The 20,696-nt window shown below is 36.3% G+C and overlaps 1 protein-coding gene across 1 annotated transcript in view; it reads right to left on the bottom strand.

The window, feature by feature from the left end:
- The window catches only part of mav (TGF-beta domain-containing family member maverick), a 40,700-nt gene extending 20,210 nt beyond the window's left edge, over nt 1-20,490 (bottom strand). Inside the window, exon 1 of the mRNA XM_018542283.1 lies at nt 19,603-20,490. Within this exon, the coding sequence (XP_018397785.1) occupies nt 19,603-20,490 (888 nt within the window). The remainder of the gene's footprint in view (nt 1-19,602) is intronic.
- Nucleotides 20,491-20,696: the final 206 nt, after the last annotated feature.

The raw sequence follows: 20,696 nt of genomic DNA on the forward strand, positions 1-20,696 counted from the left end.
ATATCCGGATGCCCGGATAATGGACGTTTCAGTGACGCGCCGAACACTTCGGATGCAACGGATAATCGTAATGAGAGACGGCCGCCGGCAATGCGTACGTGCGCCTCACGTTAGCAGAAAACCATTACTTGGGCTATTTATACTGCTAATGAGGATGATCGTAAAGCGCGGCCGGAACCTCGCACTTCTCACAGTGAAAAAGGATACCGTCTCCTTTGAGGAGCTCAGAATAATCAAGCTTAATTCGTCTGATCCTTTAGTCGCGATTGTAACTTATCTCTGTAGCTTCATTAAAAAAATAAGAAAAGACAATTTTTTTTGGTACTATATAAAAAATCTATTTTTATCTTGTATATACATTGAGAGAAAAATGGTTCCTAATATTGAACTTAACTATAATTTTTACTCATTTTCAGTGTTAATATTTTTTGTAGAATTATAAATATAATTACGTCATTACTAACATTTCAGCAGTTTTAACTATAAAAATGGATAACTATAAAATTGATAACTATAATTATTTTATTGTGCAATTATTATTACAAATATCTCTGAAACTTTTATTATAAGAGTTATCTCACTCTTAAAAACTAAAGAGTAAATCACTCTATTTCAATTTTCACGTTTCAAAGTGACATTTTACTCTAAGTATTTAGAGAGATATCAAACACTTTTCTCTAGGTGAATTAATACAGTACATTTGCATAAATTATAGCATTCTATTTTGGTCTTTCGATAAAATAAAAAAAAATTGACTAGAGCCAAACAATTTTCTCTCAGTATTAGCAAAATCCAGGTCGGAAGAATTCTAGGCGCGTCTCTGGATTCAGTTTGTCGAGATTTAATTATCGTAACTAATAACGATTTCACAGTAATAATTATAGTCATAATAACAGCAATAATCGAGATTCTCAGTTTATAGTCTGTGTTCTTATCCTTATCTTTATCTCAGTTTCGCCGTTATTTAATCATACTCGTCACGAGTCCTTCGACCGACGAGAAGTTTCGCGCCTTCCGTCGTGACGCTGAAAAAAAGGCGTGAGAAATTTTCACGCGACCTCACGCGTTTACGCTTTACGGGAACGCAGTCGACGTGTGGCGTAATGCTGCACGTCGATTCCCTCTTTTGTTCCCCTCTGTCTTGTATATGTACGTCCGGAGAATGTACGTACGATGTATGACGTTTTGAGAATAAACACGAAGGTAAAATGCAGCGCCGTGCGGGCGATCGGCCGTGAACGGGTTAATGCGTCGCGCATTCCCGGACTTCTATGCGTATACAGGCCGTTCGTCGTCGCGTCGAAAGCTTTCTTTTAAAATTTAAGCCAATCATAAATCTCGTTAACGTCGATTCAAACCGTACGATCGCGGCGTTTATTGTCGCGTCGGCCTGCCTTTGAATCATTTCCTCGGCATCGAGTTTTCGAGCGAACTCTTCAGGAACGAGGGCTTCAAAGCAACGTACGTGGTTTATTGTACCGTATCGAAATAACGTACGTTTCGTTAAGGAGTCATTAACCCGAGAACAGTCATCCGGGATGTTTTTATATCTCACTGATGAAAAAATGTGAATTGTTGTAAAATATTGTTTAACTTATTTTCTTCCTTTCTTAATAACTATTTTTTACAAATCTTTAAATACATGATTTTATCAACAACAATAAAAGTTATAGTATTGTATTTAAAATTTTTATGTCTATAAAAATACTATCATAATAAGTAATTATTTCGTTTAGTTTCTACTTACTTATTTCAAAAAATTACAATTAAATCCATGTTCATAATGTTCTCAAATATTAATAAATTGGATATCAATTAATAATGTATAATATATTGTTAATAATAGTGATTTTAATTGAGATGTAAAAATAACATAATTGTTTAAAAAAAATTAGATCATTATTTTTAAATGTGAGATTCCTTATAAATATCTTACAATTATCGACATCTGTCAAAATATATAAATATTTAATTATGCAATATAGTGTAATGTTTACCTTCTTAAGGTATCTCTTTTAGGATTTCTTTATATTTTCTTTCAAAATAAATACTGGTAGACTATATAATTTCCTTTCTATAAATAAAATTTTGATCACTGAACTATAATATAAGAATAAATACTGTATTTAATATTGATATTTTATTTGGTAATATACCAATATTTACCATATAATATCGATTATATATAACATACATATATATTATATATAGGTATATATATGTATATGTGTGTATATATATATTAATTAAAGCTAATAAAAAATATCATCTTAATTAAAAAGGCTAATTAAAAAATTATCTGTCAATTCGACAGCAGCTAAAGTCGATTAATAGATTCGTTCATCGCGGGGTTATCGAAAAAGAGAACGAAAGAGATATAATAAAGACCGTGAATGTTTTCTGCGATGCACTAAGCCGGATTGTAAATAACGAGAGTTAGGACCATCAAATTCGTCTCCAAATACCTTTTCTTCATTCGTACGTAAAGAATAGTAATTTATTCGTCGGATCCTGTTTATGGAATGGCACCCTCGATTCGTTCATCAATTTCTGGATCTATAGATTCTTGAATTAATAATCATAGATCGTATTATTTGTCAATGCGCGATCTTCATAAGATTTACAGCTAATTTCTCGCGTGAATAATCTCTGGCGCATCTTGAATCGCGCGCGATTACGTAAATATTATTTAATGTCGTCTTGCCGCGTGCGGTATTGAATAATAATTGAATAATAATTGTCTGATGGAAAAAACGATTTTGCTGAAGTATATCTAAAAATTTTGTTAGATACAAATTTGAAAATAATTTTGTTGGATTATCAAAATAATTACGTACACTGAGAAAAAAACTGTACTAAATTATAATAAATACTCATTTTAATAATGCCAACTAAACATTTACAGAAAATCAATATTTATTTTAAAAAAATTGATTGTTAAATCAAATTAATGGTTTTTGTATCAAATAAATAATATTCTTTATATTTAGTATTATAAATATATATATATATATTTAGTTGATTCTATGCAAACAAATAATTTATTACTAATTTAGAATATTTTTTTGAATGTAGAAATCTCAAGTATGACGAGCAATGCTGCAGAACGTTTTGACATTTTGGCAACTTAGTTGGAACATTCTACATAATTATTTCGATGGTCCAACAAAATTATTTTCAAATCTGTATTTAGTTAAATTTTTTAATATTTCAATAAAACTTCCTTTCACGTAATACTTCTCTTTGTATCACGCATAATGCATTTTACGACTTTCTCGACATTGCCTCGCGATATCCTAAACCTGTGCTTCACCGACCACGACGACGTCGGAGTCATGAAAAACGGTACGGTCCGTACTCAATCCATAGTTAATTTAGAGCTCTACAAAGCGCGGCAATTGCCCAAGTGCTGCCGATAAGTCCGACGAAGCTGTCAGCGCATTATCGCTGCAGAAATCCCATAAATATCCGAACTTGCTCAACAAACATGCCAAGGCTTTATCATTCGGAAATTTATGCGTTCCACAGCTGAACGTGAGCCACGAGATTTGAGTGAACGATCACACGTTATTGTTGTCGTCAACGTCGTATCAACGCAATAATAACATATATCACGTTACAACATAACATTATGTTATTGATTTTCTCTTTTTTTTTTTTCCAAGAAACAAAACTCATTCGGACAAATAAGGCCCGCGTAAAAATTGCGTGACAGGAGAGTACATTTTTTAATCATATTATTAAATTAATTTACATTTATCGCATTATCGTACTCGTTTCTCTCTCGGTCGTTATCGAACGTATTTCCCCGCGCTTCTTCATTAACGTTGAATTTATTACCTTAACGTGCAGCTCTTATTATCGAGTATATAATCGTCTTACGTATATGATATCGCCGTTGGTATTACCCGGATGGCATTTGACGTCCATCCGACGCACTGACGTGCTAAAATTAAACGCATTTTCCTTCAACAACATTGCGCGCCTGACGTTCGTAAATTCCAACAAAGTACGCACCAAGAACACGGGGGACGTCTGTTTAATGAGGCATACGTTATACAACGTAAGTCGCAACGCCGGTAGAGCATGATAAATTACGACACGATGCGCGCGGCAAGATGGAGTTTATAACTGGAAACAATTAATGGCTGACGCGATTGACCGGTTGACTTGATCGCGGCTGGCCGTCGCGAACGGACGCGACGAAATCGCGGGACAATCTGTACCACAGATACAATTATGCGGTTCCCACGATTCAATCTCTCTCGCCTTAACTGATTAGCCGCGGCTCTCTGTAGCCCCTCGCCGCAATCACGGAACCACGTCAAGGTTCCCCGGACCGGATTTTACGTCTGCGGCTTCGGCGATACCGAAGCGAGTGATAAACATCGGGTGCTTTCCAATTGCTTAACACATCTTAACACAAACGTACACACAGAAATGCACAAAGTTTAGCATTGTGATTTAATTGGAACAAAATATGTACATACAGAAATATATACATACTAATAAGAGTTCACAATCCTAGTCAGTTTAATATTTCAATCAAGATTATTAAATTAAAAAACAAATTCGATTATCACTTACCGCGTTGATTATCACTTACTCCTATATAGCCGAACTTAAATTTGTTTTTGTTTTTTTATTTTGAATTATAAGGAGTCGAATATTGTTATATTTGTTTTAAATTCGATTTATTAATTATATGACGTCGCCTCTTCGAGAAATTTTATAATATGCTTAAAAAAAATATAAATTTTTATCTTGAATAAGATATATTTTAAGATATTATTATCAAGACAATATTTTTTGTTAAAGATAATTGTTACTTAAAAGAAAGAAAGTAGTCACTTTTCGTAGCAGTAGAATAATATTTTTGTATATGTACGTTGTATATGGTTTCGAATAGAGGTAGATTAAATGTAACTCTTTGCGCTTGTATTAAATAAAAAAAAAGCAAAAATTCCGTCTTCCAATCTCATTTATAGCCATCAGGATTAATAACACCTAATTGTCACTTGAAAATACAAGCTTCCACAGCCGACTAGTAGCCTTCAGATTAAGTAGTGATATGTAATGCTGTGTCGACAATTATGGCAAATGGAATTCAATTTGTGTCGCCGTGTGATTTGACAATTGAAAAACACCCATCGTAAACTTCGATCTTTTAAGCCGAGCAGATTAAAACGATGGTATTTGTCGCCCCGAGCTACGAAATTAACGAGGCGCTATCATCACTTCTGTATGTGTGTGTCCATTTCTACCAACATATTGCATATTAATTTTAATCTCGGCTTAATTTACTCTTTATTCTTTTCTGATGTTTAGAATTAGAAAAAGATGAGAAAAGTAAATTGAACCGAGATTAAAGTTAATCTGCAGTGATAGAAACTGGCATTCGAGAATAACAAAATACAAGGCAAATATTTTCTTAGGATGCCACGCGCGCGCAAGGTACCTCGTTATCCTATCTCTAAACTGAAGCTTCTATTAGCAGCTTCATCCGTGTTATCTCGCTGTTTGATCCTCGCTTGACCGGAGTAATCTGTCATAGTCTCTCCAAGTAACTTTTCCTGCTTCAACACTTAGTAACCGAACCGGTAGTCAGTATTCGTCATCAATTTCGCATTCTTCTTCTTTCTTTTACTGCGAGTTTCGACCACAATTAGTATAATAACAATACAGTAAATACAGAAAGTATTCGACCATAATTACTTAGAAAGAACGGTTTTTCGAACAGTTTAAATATTTAGCTAGATACTGTTCTGAAAATAATTTTGCTGGATCAAAATAATTATATAGAAATCTCAAGTATGCTGAACGATAATTTTGATATTCTAGTAATCAGTTTTTGAGCATCCTATATAATTATTTTGATAATCCAATAAAATATTTTCAGATCTGTACATTGCTAAATTTTTTTGAATACTACAATAAAAATGTCACAGAATTTTTTGATAAAAAAAGTCTTCTGTAGAAGATAAAAATTAGTAGCAATTATATAACAATGAGTACATTTTGTCCTAATATAAACAAAAGAATTTTGTGAAAAATAACCGTGTTCACGATCTTAGAATTTATCGATTGAACAAATGTTTTTCATGCCTTTAAATAATACAATTTTTCATTTTCGCTTATTATTAAATATGTTGTAATTATTAAACAGTTTTTAGATAAAATCATTTTAAGAAATATACATTCTACTTTATTTTCTGTTAATAAATTGCTAATTAATGTTTACTTTCTACAAATATTTAATTAAAAAATATCTCCTTTGTATATATAATAACATATTAAATATACTATGTTCGTTTCATACAACGTTATATAATAACTCAAAAGTAATACAGGGTGTCGCAAAAAGTTTGATTATTTTAGGTGATAATGCAATGACAAAAAATGCGATAAATGACAGGTAATTCCGATTCTTTTTGAGCAGTGTCCTTTCCTACGAGTCGAAATACTAGGAATTTAAGCGGACATCCCCCATCAGATTTTATACAAAAAGGCAATTCACGTTGGAATTTCCCAGTGACATTTCGAATTTCACCTGCGGCCATATCACTTCTTGGTCCACCATGGCAAAATCTTACTCATCACCCGAGATAAACTTTCGAATCAGTCGGGATAATATGATACTTTTCTTACATTGTAACGAATCGCGCGAGTATAAACCGGAATTTTATAATAGGCGATATATGAATTTTCAGAGAAAGCGGCGGCAACTTAATAAATTCGACGGACGGTCGTTACTTATATATAGCGCTGATACATTAATTCGCGACCGTTATTTATAGTCGTCAACTCGAGGAGCGAAAAAAATGTGTGTAGCAACGTGCAACGTATAATTATGAAAATTCCAAAGAGTGAATGATTGGCGAGAAATATAATTTAGAAATGATGATAATTGAACGAGTCATGATCGCGAACGCAGAAAGGTCCCTGAGAAGTTTTACAGAATAAAACGGATTACTTTTGTAAACTCAATTTGGAAGACTAAAAAAAATAAAAACAAAAACAAATGGTGCCCCAATTTCTCAAAAAGACTTCAATTTGCATACTCAGATTTACATAAGATACATGAAGCCACATTAATCGGGAACATTGAAAAATTGTAGTGAAAATTTAAAAAATATGGAACCACATCCAATTCAATAGGATTAAAAGAGAGATCCTATAGTTGTCTATTTTATCGACTTAATAAGGTTGAACACATATGTATACGACTTATGTGTTACATCAATATCGCACGCACATATACGCACAAATTTTCTAATTCCAATTAATTTTCCAAATTTATATTATCTAAGCTTAATTTTAAGAATTCGACTCAAATTGTTCATATGATTCAAATTAAAATTGTTTTATACAAAATATAACATATGTACAGCAAATATTGTTAAAAATTACGTTATAAAAGCAAATAACAAAATTGAAATTTTCCACTTATTTTGCATAAAATTAATTAGTTGGATTGTATTATCTCTTTTTAACGCTTATATTACTTTTATATTTTAAATGTAAAAAAGAATTTTTGAATCTGTATGTATAAAAGGTAGTTAGAAAAAACTTATTTCAAAAACACATGATCGGTGAAACACTGCAGATGACTTCAGAATCCCCTTTCAATGCACACGTCGCTGCGTTAGCCACACGATCATAAATTTCGCCATTTATCAATCCTTTGACAAGTAACACGAGTATGAAGCTGTCGACGACATGTACAGAGGCGGCACAATCAATAATCGATCGTCAGAGAAAGAATTAATTATCGTGCGAGCATCGCAAGCATTGGTATGCAAATCATCTTCACGAGGTCCTAAAGATCGAATTTAAGGTCAGAAAACGTTTTGAGCGGCGAGTTTAAAGCTAACAATGATATCTCCTCAAACAACGCAAAGTCCGAAATCGAGACATACGTCTTGAAGATGTCTTTTAGACATCTTTAAAGCGGTGTCTACAATGAAATTTTAAAGCGTAAAACTTAAGTTTTAATAAAGCCTCAAACCGGAAGAATCGACCAATCATAATCGAATGTGAGAAGAATAATCAGATAACTTTTTACTCCTTAAAATCTCCTGTAAACGTTACGTAAGAGGCCTTTTACAAAATGTCTTTAACGTCTTTTAGACGTCGTTAGTCTCATTTATATTATTTGTTACTCGTTAAAATTCGCTTAAAATTAAATAATCGACAGCGAATTAACGTCACCGTTCGTCGAACGATGCCGTCGCTTTTTTTTACGAGCGAAATCATTAAAATTTTTGAGGATCGTTACCGCGTGCGTATTTTATTGCGACACTCCGCGCGTTGGGCGGCTTTTAGAAACACGTCGGAATTACGAGAAACGATCTACATCTGGGAGTAACGGAATTGCGTCATCATGGGAATCGCCTGTCGGGGAAGAAGTTACGGCTCGCGATTGCGACACCCCGCTGGTTGACACGCCGATGCCGTCGAGCGGCATCCGCCAAGTCCTTCGCACCTCGAAACTATTATGTCTCTATTGTTGTTGAAGCTAATCTATATAACGTGCTCTTTACTTCCTGTTCCTTGCTTTCCTCTTGCTTTTTTTCTTTTTGTGACTATTTTATCGATAATCATATACTTCTTGTGTCTCTTCCGACTTCCGAAGTTCCTCGACTTTTATTATATCTAGAAACGTAAAACTCGATTTTATTCAGAAGGGTGTTGCACCTGAAACCGAATTATAGCAGCTAAAATTTTTTTGTCGTAATTATATCCATCTATTTTAAACTTGGGCAAAATTTTTTTGAAACTCCATTCCAACTAGCTATATATATTTTCACTATTGATATTGAAACAGTTTTCACTCGTTTTGAATGAGTTTTCTCTGAAAAATTTAAAATATGACAGAAAGTAAGAAAGATGAAGTAAAAATATATTGATTAAAATCTTAGACTAATTTTTATACTCATTTCGACTAATATTTAAAATGCATGTTTTCTACGCATGTCGCACGCGTGCACGCAACATCAGCGCGTGAGAACGCACAACACCCATCGCCGTTGGGTAACGCCGTAACACTCAAAGGTTAATCCTTTCGCGGAATCCGTAAATATACGATGTAACTGCCTGATACGCGTCTGCGGGATGCTGAATTGTTGTAATCCTTGATAGGCAATCGCAGCGTATCATGTAATTCTTGATAATGTCATGCGTGACATTTATGCCTGGCGGAGACTTCCTCGCGCATTTCGACGCCTAACGGCACCCAACTCTGCTATTGCATTCAGTTCTTTGTCGTTTGACTTTGTTGAACCTTTTCTGCGCGAATAAATGTATCCCGCAAACATTCTCTCTCTTACCTCCATTAATAATATACATCCCGTTGTGCATTCATTTGTACAGCTTTCGTAACAGGCGGTTTAGTAAAAAAGAATTAAATTATCATTCAAGTATTTGTGTACTTATATATATACATTGCAATATATTTCCTCGAGCAAAATTGCATGTGCTCGACTCGAGATTAACTTGATAGTTATACGCATGTTTCTCACCGCGCAGATCGGAAAAGTAAATGTACCAATTAGTAGCTAATTAGACTTTAAATGATATACACGACTCTGAAGAAACTCGTTGTTTATAAAAATTTAGTAAGATAAATTGAAAAGCTTAATGTTTAAAATTTTCGTCATTTTGTCCAATAATTGGGTCATGTTCACTAACTGGTACATTTACCTTACTCAAGGTTCGAAGTTATCTCACCTCATAATTCTTCGCATCGTACAGTGCGGCAGATGGCAAACTGACTGTGCGGTCTCGCCAGCTTTCACGTTTTACAATAGAAAGACGAGGGCAAGCGCTCGTTGTGTCGCGCAGAACTGGTCGGCCATGTATTAAATATCACCGATGCAAGCATGCACGCGGCGCAGGTATACACGCAGGAATGCGTGTACCAGCCGCGGCCGGTGCGGCTGCCGCGCGCACGTGGATGCTCCGAGCTCGTCGCTTTATTATCGCGAGAACACCGGGAGCAAGCGTGGCCCGGCACGCACGTGCTCGTGCATGCGTAAGCGAAAGTGGGGCAAGAAGACCACCCACGCGTGTGTCCTAACGCCGCGCGAATACGCATCGATGATCCTGAAGCCACATCGCCGGTTTGTTTATAGATTCTTATTGTTTTATTGTCTGGCGAACCTTTTACCTCGCACGTTTACTTTGTATTTCGAGCAAAAACCGTTCCGAATTGAATTTCGCGAAAGTTACGCACTGCTCCATTTATACACCGAGGTAAAATTCCGGTTGAAAATAAACGAATCAGAAGATTCTAATCGTATTGATTAGAATTCTGGTTGTCTCAACTAAAATTATATAATGTAAATAATATAATAATATAATCTAAAGTTATAATATATAAATAATAATATATATTTAACAAGAAACTTTGATTCGTTCATTTTCAACCAGAATTCCAATTAATGCAACCAGCCTCTTTTTCTAGTACACCGACATTAATTGTGACATTAACCCTTCATTATTTGCATAGAGTGTTCAGGAGATCTCAGTCTTATAAATGTATTAAATATATGAATTCTATTTACATACATTATTATACAATATTTAGCGCAAATTGCTTCAAAATTAAAAAAATGTTTACATTTATATTAATTGAAAAAATGTATAAACTACTATCATATACCTATTATCAATTCTTTTAATAGTAAATTATTAAAAAGAACAATAAAAATTGAGATACAATGTTGAGATGTCAAAAACACTCCACACAAATAATTACATAAAAAAATCGTGAAAGTAATGTATAAGGATTAAATACTTTATTGTGATTATTAGATTCGCGTTTCTGAAAGAGTAGCTATAATCCTTTGACCTAAAAAAAAAAATGGCCAAATGTCTGAAATTACTCTTATAATAAATACATATATTTGTAAAAATTGCAAATTGCCTATCATGTTTCCATGTTTTTAAATAATTAATACTTATAATATTTCACTGAAATTATTGACCTGAGAAAGTTAACCTTTTTTTCCTTCTTTTTCGAAAAGAAATCTGTGTTTAATGTTTTGTGATGTAACATGATATAGCATATATTCCTATACGCTTTCTATGCACATCTTAAGATGAAACGCCCACACTTGATGCAGGAATCCTATCTGACTATAAATATCGTCGGCTATGTAATACTGATCGACAGCATCAAGCTGAATTATATAAATTCTACGTTAATCGGTTTGACAGTATCAGGATAATTCTATCTAAAGCCGGTATAACCACGTGGCTGCATGACACCTGTTGCATGCGGAAGATCAGCAAGTATCGCGTCGATGTGTTATACCTTCAGCAATGTAAAAATTTTCGCAGCTGTAAACGATGATATTTGTCATTATTATCTCTATCTTAGCAAATTTCTGGGAAATTACATTTATGACGTTAAAAAGTTACGTAATCAGTATTAGAATGTTAAACATTGAAGCTTAATGGTATTTTTCTTCTCTGGACAGGCTAATTAGATATAAATAAAAGATAATATAAAAACTGGGAGAGTTGCAATTATACATGCATAAAAAATTTCTTTTAGTTTAAAATTTTCATAAAATATTCCACCGAAAGTAGCGATAATTAGAAACTGTAGCTCATCGAAAGATTAATATTTGAATTTGTCTCGTGCATTTTCTGGTGGAGGACAGTTCGTCTCACGTCGAGGCGGTCCATTAATCGCCTAATGTAGAAGAGACTTTATCTCGGGACGGAAGAACAAGAAGATTTGGAGCGGGCGGGCCGCGCCGCTTTCGCCTTTAATGCGCGCGTTCGGCAGCGTGCACGAAAGGCCGCGTGGAATAAAACGTCCAGGATTGGATAATGACAAGCCGCATCGCGGTGTAATTTCGCAGAAGGCGAGGACTATACTCCGGTCTGTCGGCACATGCTACCGCCGCGCGCCGCCGTGACCGGCCTGAGGAACGTCATTAAGCACGATGACGTACCGCCACCGCGACTTTCCACGCAATAACACTGTTAATAATCAGAAAAAGAAGAAAAAGAAAGAAACTTCACCCTTACGACCCCCTCGTCCGAGAAAGTTGCACACTCAATGGATGTAATTAGGGTAATCGCGATGGTATCGATGAATATTAACTGGAAGTAGTCACCTGATATTTTTTTTTTTTTACATAAATGATTACCTGGGATTTTTATACCTTAAATAAAAACACCATTATTAACCCTTGTACCCATGACTGAGTCATTTGTTTCCTGCACGTTTCTTTTCTTCAAAAAATTAGGCGCATTAAGTATAATTATAGTTTTAATGTATTGTTTATAATATGTATTATAATTTTTTTTAAATGCACAATCCCATATAATACTTTTTAGAAATGTTAAAGTATGTATACTTAAATTGCTTAATAATTTTTGTTTACTTGTTAAAATGATGAAAATTAATTCATGAATAATTTGTTACGTGTAGTAAAGGAAAAAAAATCATAGTGTGTATTAAGAGTAACAACCTATTGTACATTTTTTATTGTTTCTTTTGATTTATTAGTATTTGAGAATATTAAATATGAATCACAATTTCTGAAAACAGTAAGCATAAATAAATATTAAGCGAAATATAAGCCTGTTAGATAATTTATTATGACAGTATTTTTTTTTTTAAATCAAGATTTTACTATAATACCTTTTTATTAAGGGTTTTTTTTTCAAAATTGTGCATTTATAAAGGTCTATAAAGAATAATTATAAAAAATACAATATGTTAAATGATATTATTACAAAATAGTATTTTAATAATTTGTTTTTTGCCACTGAGAGATGTATATACAAAAATACTCCTCAGTGATTATTCCCGGGTTGTAAATTAAGAAGTTTACCGTGAGAGCGGACTGAGGCCGCATAATTTGTAAAACGATTAAATACATTAGCGACATCAATCTCGCGATATCGGATGTTTGAAAATTTTAATTATTAAAGACATATTTATCGCCCCTCTTAAATCTCCGCCGTCGCAACAAACGTGACAGCTTGTGCTAACAAATTCCAAGCCTGTATTAGAACTAATCAGACGCATTGAAGTAAACGAGGCTGATTACGGCTGCCGCAACCTCGACTTATTTCGACGATGCTCAATCAACTCCACCGCTTATACTCTCAAAGAAGAAGGAGGGAAACGGCGACACGCTCATGTCCAGCTTGAAGAAAATATTGCCGGAGTGCGTTCCTGATTTATAGTTATCCCGTGCGCGCGAGTCACACACGAAAAGCTGGCGCTAGTTAATTGCGCCGCGCCGCCTCTCGCCACGGCTCAACCTGCCGGTTTTCCCCTCCTGGACGTCTTCCCCGGAATGCGGTCCACGCTGGCCCGCGTGCTTGGAGGCGCCTAGGCGTATTCCTTGACACACTTAATTACCGCGATGAGGATCTAACGACGGCGACATGGATCCCCGGCTTTTGTCTCTGCCTCTCGGCTCGGAGTGTAACGAGCGACTTCTCGCATCTCTGGCTTCTCTTGTCGCCGGTTTTCTTTTTACTTTCACCAGCCGATCACGGCTACCAAGTCGACGTGTGCGATACGTTGCGCCGGGGTGCATTTGCAGAACAAAAGCCGCCTATGCATCAGCAGCGAGCCCTTCAAGACAGCGTTCGAGCGAAACGACGTGGAAGCGACGAGACGAGAGAGGCCAAGGAAGTCTCGACGGAGGTCAGGTTCCTGTTCGTCCTTTCTTCCACCTCCTGCTTTCCTACCCTGTGCCTCTCTCTTTCTTCTCATACGGCTTTCATCATGCTCCTTTTCGTCGTGCCTTTTCGTCAAGCCGGTCGCCTTTATGCCTCGGTTGTGATTTCGCAAATCCAGGATGAGTGAGACACGCGCGACACGTCCCCGAGATCCAAAGAACGAGATAATGTCTGGAAATATATTCACTCGCAAATCATCCTGAATAGATCAATTTCAAAGGAAGAATGACACGATGCTAAAGATACATTCTCTCAGTAGGAATTGTCGTTTCGAGAGGTGTTTAATCCTGAGATGCTATATAAGAATGGAACGAGGCTCAGAAAACATACATCTTCTTAAAGGACGTCGTTATCCTCAAGTATTTAATCCTGAATCCTGAATTCACGAGAGCGTAACAATGCTTTGAAAATACATACATTATCGAGATGCCGTCGCAACCTGCAGCGTTCGAGCTCGAAATCTTAACGGATTGAGGTCACGATGACTGGAAATATATTCACGGAAAGAACCGTTTTGTGTTGAATATCTAAAAATTTAGTTAGATACAGATCTGAAAATAATTTTGTTAACTATATTTTTATCACCTTCGATTTCTTCCTTTTTACTTTTTATTTGGTTTCCGTGTTTTCTGTCGCCCAAGATAAAAGAAAACCTTATTTTAGTAAACTTTAGAAAAGACAAGAAACATGATAAGAAAAAAGGAAAAAAACAAGAAACAAAAAGCAAAGATTATATTGTAGATTAGATTTCATTTTGAGCATCAAAAAATGAAAAAAAAAGAAGATAAGAGGCAAAAAAGCACGAGACAAAAATAATAACAAGACAAATAGAGCTGTTATTTTTGCGACAATTTCGAAACTTTAACAGAATCGAAAATTTTCGAAATAACTCTAAATCTTTGAAGTTTGAAGATCTTTGAAGCTCCGAGTTTCAAAATTGCCAAAGCTTCGAATCTTCGAAAGTATCAAAAACAACAGTGGTAGTAAAAAGTGGTAAAAAAACAAAAAAAAAAGCAGGGAGCAAAAAAGAGTACACTGACTTAAATAGATTAGACTTAATTCGCGTCTTGATACTCTTGATCTTTCATTTAACTCGCAATCTGCGACACGACATTGTACAACATCTCGAAATTAAACTTTCTCTCGAGGCGCATGATTAACTCGCTCGGCTGTTCAGTTTTATTTTTTAGGGGCCTCTTCGAAGCTCCGATCCTTAAACGGATGCGGTTTCAATGGGACGTAAATCAACGCGCAAGGTACAAGCGGTAACATTGGCTCTCGCCATGATAATAGAGACGAGATGAGGCTGGTCGTGCGGCAAAGATAAAGATCGCAACGCGTATAATCCGCCGCGCGGCACGCCGTTATCTACGACAGGAACTGCATTCGGTCGTAAGATTGTTTACCTGGGTCGGCACTTGACAAAGGGACACGGCGTCGATCATTAGCAGCGTCTAGGCAAACAGCGCGTACATGCCAGATCGCGCGTACTCGCGGAGTACATACGACGACGGCGCGAAGTATGCGAGGTTTTCGAAAGCGGAAAAAAGAGATCTCTACGTGCGTCGGCACGGATCTCTTCTGACGAAACGGTTCTTGCGCTGAGATTAGGCGAGGCAAACGCGAAAACTGGAACCGGAAAGAAAAGAGCGGACGTCCTTCGCGAAGCCGAGGCCGCGGCTTTTGAAACTTCAAACGTTCACGATGAAGTTATATACGTTCTCACGTTTCGCTTCTCTTACGTACACACTATAATGTAGAATAAAAATATAATGTAAGCCTCTAAAACTGACGGTGGGTTTATTGAAGTCAATCTCTTTATCAAAGAAATTACGAAAATATAAAATTTTTTTGTCAAATAAATTAATTTTCTTTACGTCTGAAAATTTAGATTCTTTTTATCAATCCTCTCATATAGAATTTTTTCCTCTCATGTAGAATTTTCCGTCTTCACGGAAAGAATAGTTTTGTTGAAGTATCTAAAATTTAGCTAAGATTCAAATTTGAAAATAATTTTGTTAGCAATTCAAAAACAATTCAGCTTATAGAAATGTTAAAACTTGTTGTATTGCTTGTCATAGATTTTTACGTAAATATATTTAAGGCAAATGTATTACATTTAAGATTAATTTCAATCTCGGTTCAATTCTCACTCATCTTTTTCTAATTTTAAGAATCATAAATTCTAGATAAACAATAAGTTAAAAGAAGATTAAAATTAATCATCTCACTAAATTGATTTAGTTAAATGAACAGTTTTTTTTTCTCATCGTCAGGACATATATCATATGCACAATATTAACAAAGCATACACGAATAATGTAAGGCGGAATAGGATAAAACAAATAAAAATGCGCGCACGAGAGATGCGTGCGACGCGATACGAGAGGAGAGGAAAAAAAGAAAAGAAATAGAGGCAGAGCGAGATCGAGGGATTAAGGACCCTCCCCTGGCTTTTTTCCAGGCGCGCGCGTTTCGTGCGGAGCGTTTTACGAGACTAATGATCTGGACGACCACGCGACGTGTCACGCGTCTCCCCCTGGAACGGCATTGTCGTGCTTTTTCATCGCACAGCTCCGGACAGCTCGCGTTTCAGTCCGCGCGCGACGCGGGTGCCTATACGTGCAAAGGCTAATACCTTTTTCAGCCCGGTCGGATGGTCAACGAACCTGGGGCTTTCGCCCTTTCTCCTTCCCGCGAAGGTCCGCGCGCTCTCGTTTGTACTTTCACGTACGGAACGTTAAAGTTATACATTTCCCGTCTGATTTACGGGCAATCTATAAATACCGGCGTACATCGGCGTGTGCGAATCAATGGAGTGTACTACGTGTACACGCGTGTGTTTGCTGCCTCCGTGACTGCGAGGACGTCGGGATTTACACCACCTGCCTACCCTTGAAGAGTTTCGGAGTAGCGGGAATACTGCTGCTTTAATAATTCGCAAAATCTATTTTCGTACGATTACGACGCTCGTCTGGGGTTAACTCCAGTCGGGAAAGTCTTTATCCGTGCTTTTCTTTTTCCCTTGCGAATGTAATTTTATCTATAGAAGATAATAGCGCGGGTGAATTGCACTAAGTCTGGTTCATTCGATCTAGATTATTTAAATATAGCTCGCACACTCGCGCGACAAGTAGATATGTTGTAATATCTAGAGGCACGCAACTAATTGCCGGACAATTGCCAGTGCCATTATCAATAATTCTATCAAGCTGTTGTCCGTATGTTAAAAGTCCGTGTTAAAATTGTGATTTTACACACCGCGTTGCGGCACTGGTTATAGTTCTTTTAGAATACCTAAGTTGTTCAAATATAAATATAAAATATAAACTAATACGTAAGCTAAAAGTTTTAACTTCTACAGAACGTGAAAGTCATTATAGTGACAATGAAATATTATATTTTAAGACAAGAGAAATATAATGAGAAATTAATGAGAAAGAGAGAGAGAGAGAGAGAGAATTATGTATAACAAATCTGTAAAATTTTAGAAATACATCTCGCTCAGAAAGATCTAAAATTTTACTGAATACAGATTTACAAATAATTTTGTTGAGCCATTAAAATAATTATGTTAGAAAAATGAATAATGCTGTAAAAAACTTTGATATTTTATATAGCAACCAGTTTGAGTTTTCAATAAATTATTTTATTCAATAAATTTATTTTCAGATCTGCATCCAGTAATATTACAGACCTTTGAACATAAAAAGATTGATACCTTATAGATAATAGTTTGAATAAACCATCGATATGACGACTCACTATTCAGATGAATAAATAGTTTCATGACTGTACTTTAGATAGGTATTTGAAAGAAGTGACAATATAAATGAGAGTTGTAGAAGCGAGCTCTCCATCTTCCAAAATTCATGTCAAAAAATTCTTTCGCAGATTCGGACATTTTTCGTGAGATTTTTGCCGTCATGAAAACCAGCGTAAAAACGTGAAACCCGAGATACGGTTGCTGGTAAAATTCAACCGTCCTCTGGCGTAGAGAGGGCTGCAGAGCTGACGTTATTCAAGTAATCTCGACAACGCGTCGTCCTCGATCAACGAACTCGAAGGCGCGAATGAGCGCGACATCGTCACCGCGTTCGTCTCTTATCGTCTCTGTAATAATTTAGGATTTATCGATCTTTTTTTCCCACCGCCGAGACGCGAATCGTCGATACGCACAAGGCGAGACTCTCCTACCTTTTTTTTTACGAGATCGATTTTAAATAGTCTGGCATTGAGCCGTTTTTGACCATTCGCTTTTAAAACCAGATGCTGCTTCTAGATCATTTTCTTTAAATGAATTCATAGATTCTTTTTCATCCAAAAATAATTCTATCTACGCGAAACTCCTTTACGTAATTTTTAAAGAATCTTATACTAATTATATAAAAAAAAAAATGGTTTCAGTCAAATTGGTTAAAACTGTGATATTTTGTAGATTATGAGATGCTGATGAAAATATATAACTATAAAAAAATGAACAGATTTTACTGTAGTGCCATGAACATTGCTGTTTTCTTAATAAGGCTGAAAAGTAGTTTATCTACTAGGCTATTCATTTTTTATAAATGTACTTTTTAAATTCATTGGAGTGAGAGGTTCACTCCAAAAAATTCAGAGACTATCTTAATACTTTTATCAATTGAGTCATCTTATTATTCTGTGCAAAAGTATTGAGGTACAGTTACCATTAAGAACGAATAGTAAATAAAGTTACCTTTTAGTCCGATTAAACTCAAAATAGAAACTTTTGAACAGTGCTACAACAAAATCTATCCATCCTTATAGTTACGCCTGAATTTAATCAGCTTTTCATAATTTATAAAATATCATAGTTTCAGTCAATTTGATCGAAGTTACTTTTTCCAGATGACTTGTGCGAAATTTTAAAATAAAAATTACGCGCTGTAAAATAATTAAAATTCTTTAAGATTAAAGATTACGTTCGTGCTATTAAAGGCGATTTCGTGATCTACGCGCAATATAAAAAGACTATTTCGCAAAGGCGTCTCGTCAGACTCGTAATAGTTGTAAAAAAAAGATTTTATTGCCCGGCAATCTTTATTCATAAAAATTTTCGAATTATTGAAATAATCCGCGGCTCATAAAAGCGCGAGGAATTTGGAACGCCTTATATATCGTTGATATTTTTGCATGAATTTATGATACCTAAACGCAGCGCCGTGCTTTCGCAATACACCATATATTCTCATTCATTCTGTCTTCATGTATCACTCATACTGGCAGAACCAATACAAAGTATCATATTGTAATTTTCAGAAGAGATATTTCGATAATAATCTTCTTGTTCTTCTTTCGAATTACAATAGAAATTAAGTGTTTAGCAAGATAAATATACATAAATACAAAATTTGGGATTGACAATAAATTAATATATCTATTAAAAAATCTTTGATTATATAGCAAGTAAAATAGCATTTTAAATCAAAAGAAAATGTCGAGAACTGCAGTTACACTCTTAAACTTGTAATATCAAATTATACCTAACTGATTTGAGTTATTTTTAAATATTCCAGTAAGTTGTCACTGTTTCTATAGATATTCTACATTAATTTAACTAAAACGATAAAGTTTAACAATCGAACTAAAAAATGTATATATTATATATACATATATAATAATTTTACTCAAATTCAGTTTATTATTTAATGTATACGTTATAATAAACTCTTCACTTTCAAATGATCATGGATAAAAGTTAATTAGATTATTTTTTTAACCACATGTATTCGTATCATTTGCACTTGGAAATTAAAAATAACAAAATGTTATTTAATTCAAGGAATTGGTTTAAATCTACTTGTTTAATATTGAATAGTATACGATACTTTGTATTCTCGCCAATGTCGTGTTGGTAAAGCATACCTTTGAAGGATCAGGTATCCTCTGGAGCCCGAGGCCTTGTATAATGCTCCTCCTGATGATCTCCAGCTCATCATCGCCGAGGCTGTTCCTCGGCATCCCCAGCTCTTTCTCTTCAACATCGTCCTCGAGAACTGACGATGATGACGGCGCGGACAGTACCATGTCGCAGAGCAGACTCGTCGCAAGTAGTCCCAGCAGAAAAGTTCGCTGGACGGGACCGATTCTCGGCAATTTCCAGCGCGTGTCCGTCTTGGTCCGCCACGCACGTCCACCGGGATCGAGTTTCGCGGGAAATCGCACCGTAGACGACGCGTCTCTTCGGCGTACAATCTCCTCAGCGGGAACGCACGGCTGCTCGTCGTACGAGGATTCGACTGTATCGATTTCGATCAACCTGGCGGAATCACTGGTCCGAAGGTTCTCCGTGTTAACGTCGCTGTCGATCTCGCGGACAGACGATCCTCCGGTCACTTCATGGGGCACGATACTCGAAGTGGATAAGATACGTTCGTTGCACTTGGGAAAGTCCGTGGTACCGAAGAACGAAGCCTCGAAAAACCAATCTTTCCTTCCTATCGTAATACTGTCCACCGTGCTGCGGAATATCTCCTCACCTCCCGCGACTGACCTGCTGCGAGCCAGCAGGGCGCTATCAGCTCGTCGATTCCGCCGCTCGACGATAAGGTCACGTATTACCCGGGCTGGTCCGCGCCGCGAGAGAAACGTGGTCGCGTCGACCGAGACGCAACAAGTGCGGCGTTCGTCGTCGGCAGTCCTGACGTTCCGAAATCCATCCGTCGAGTCCGTCGCATCGAGAGCGCAACTTCGCTTAGCACGATCGCCGATAACGTCGATTCTTGGCGATCCGCTCGGGTCGCGAACCGTCATTCGGACGGCATCGTCTTTATTTTCCGCGTGCCATGTATTTCTACGTGGACGCGCGATCGCGGCTAAAGCGTCCCGACGTCTCCGACGTGCGATGAGATCGCTACGTGCGCTGCTGACCGGCTGCGACGTGTCAGCAATCCCCGAGCGCCTCCGAGCGTATTCTTCTCTCGTCGACGCGATAAGGAATCGACGATCGCGATCGGCGG

The sequence above is a fragment of the Cyphomyrmex costatus genome, unplaced genomic scaffold (genome assembly GCF_001594065.2).
Source record: "Cyphomyrmex costatus isolate MS0001 unplaced genomic scaffold, Ccosl1.0 scaffold33, whole genome shotgun sequence".
Taxonomy (NCBI): domain Eukaryota; kingdom Metazoa; phylum Arthropoda; class Insecta; order Hymenoptera; family Formicidae; genus Cyphomyrmex; species Cyphomyrmex costatus.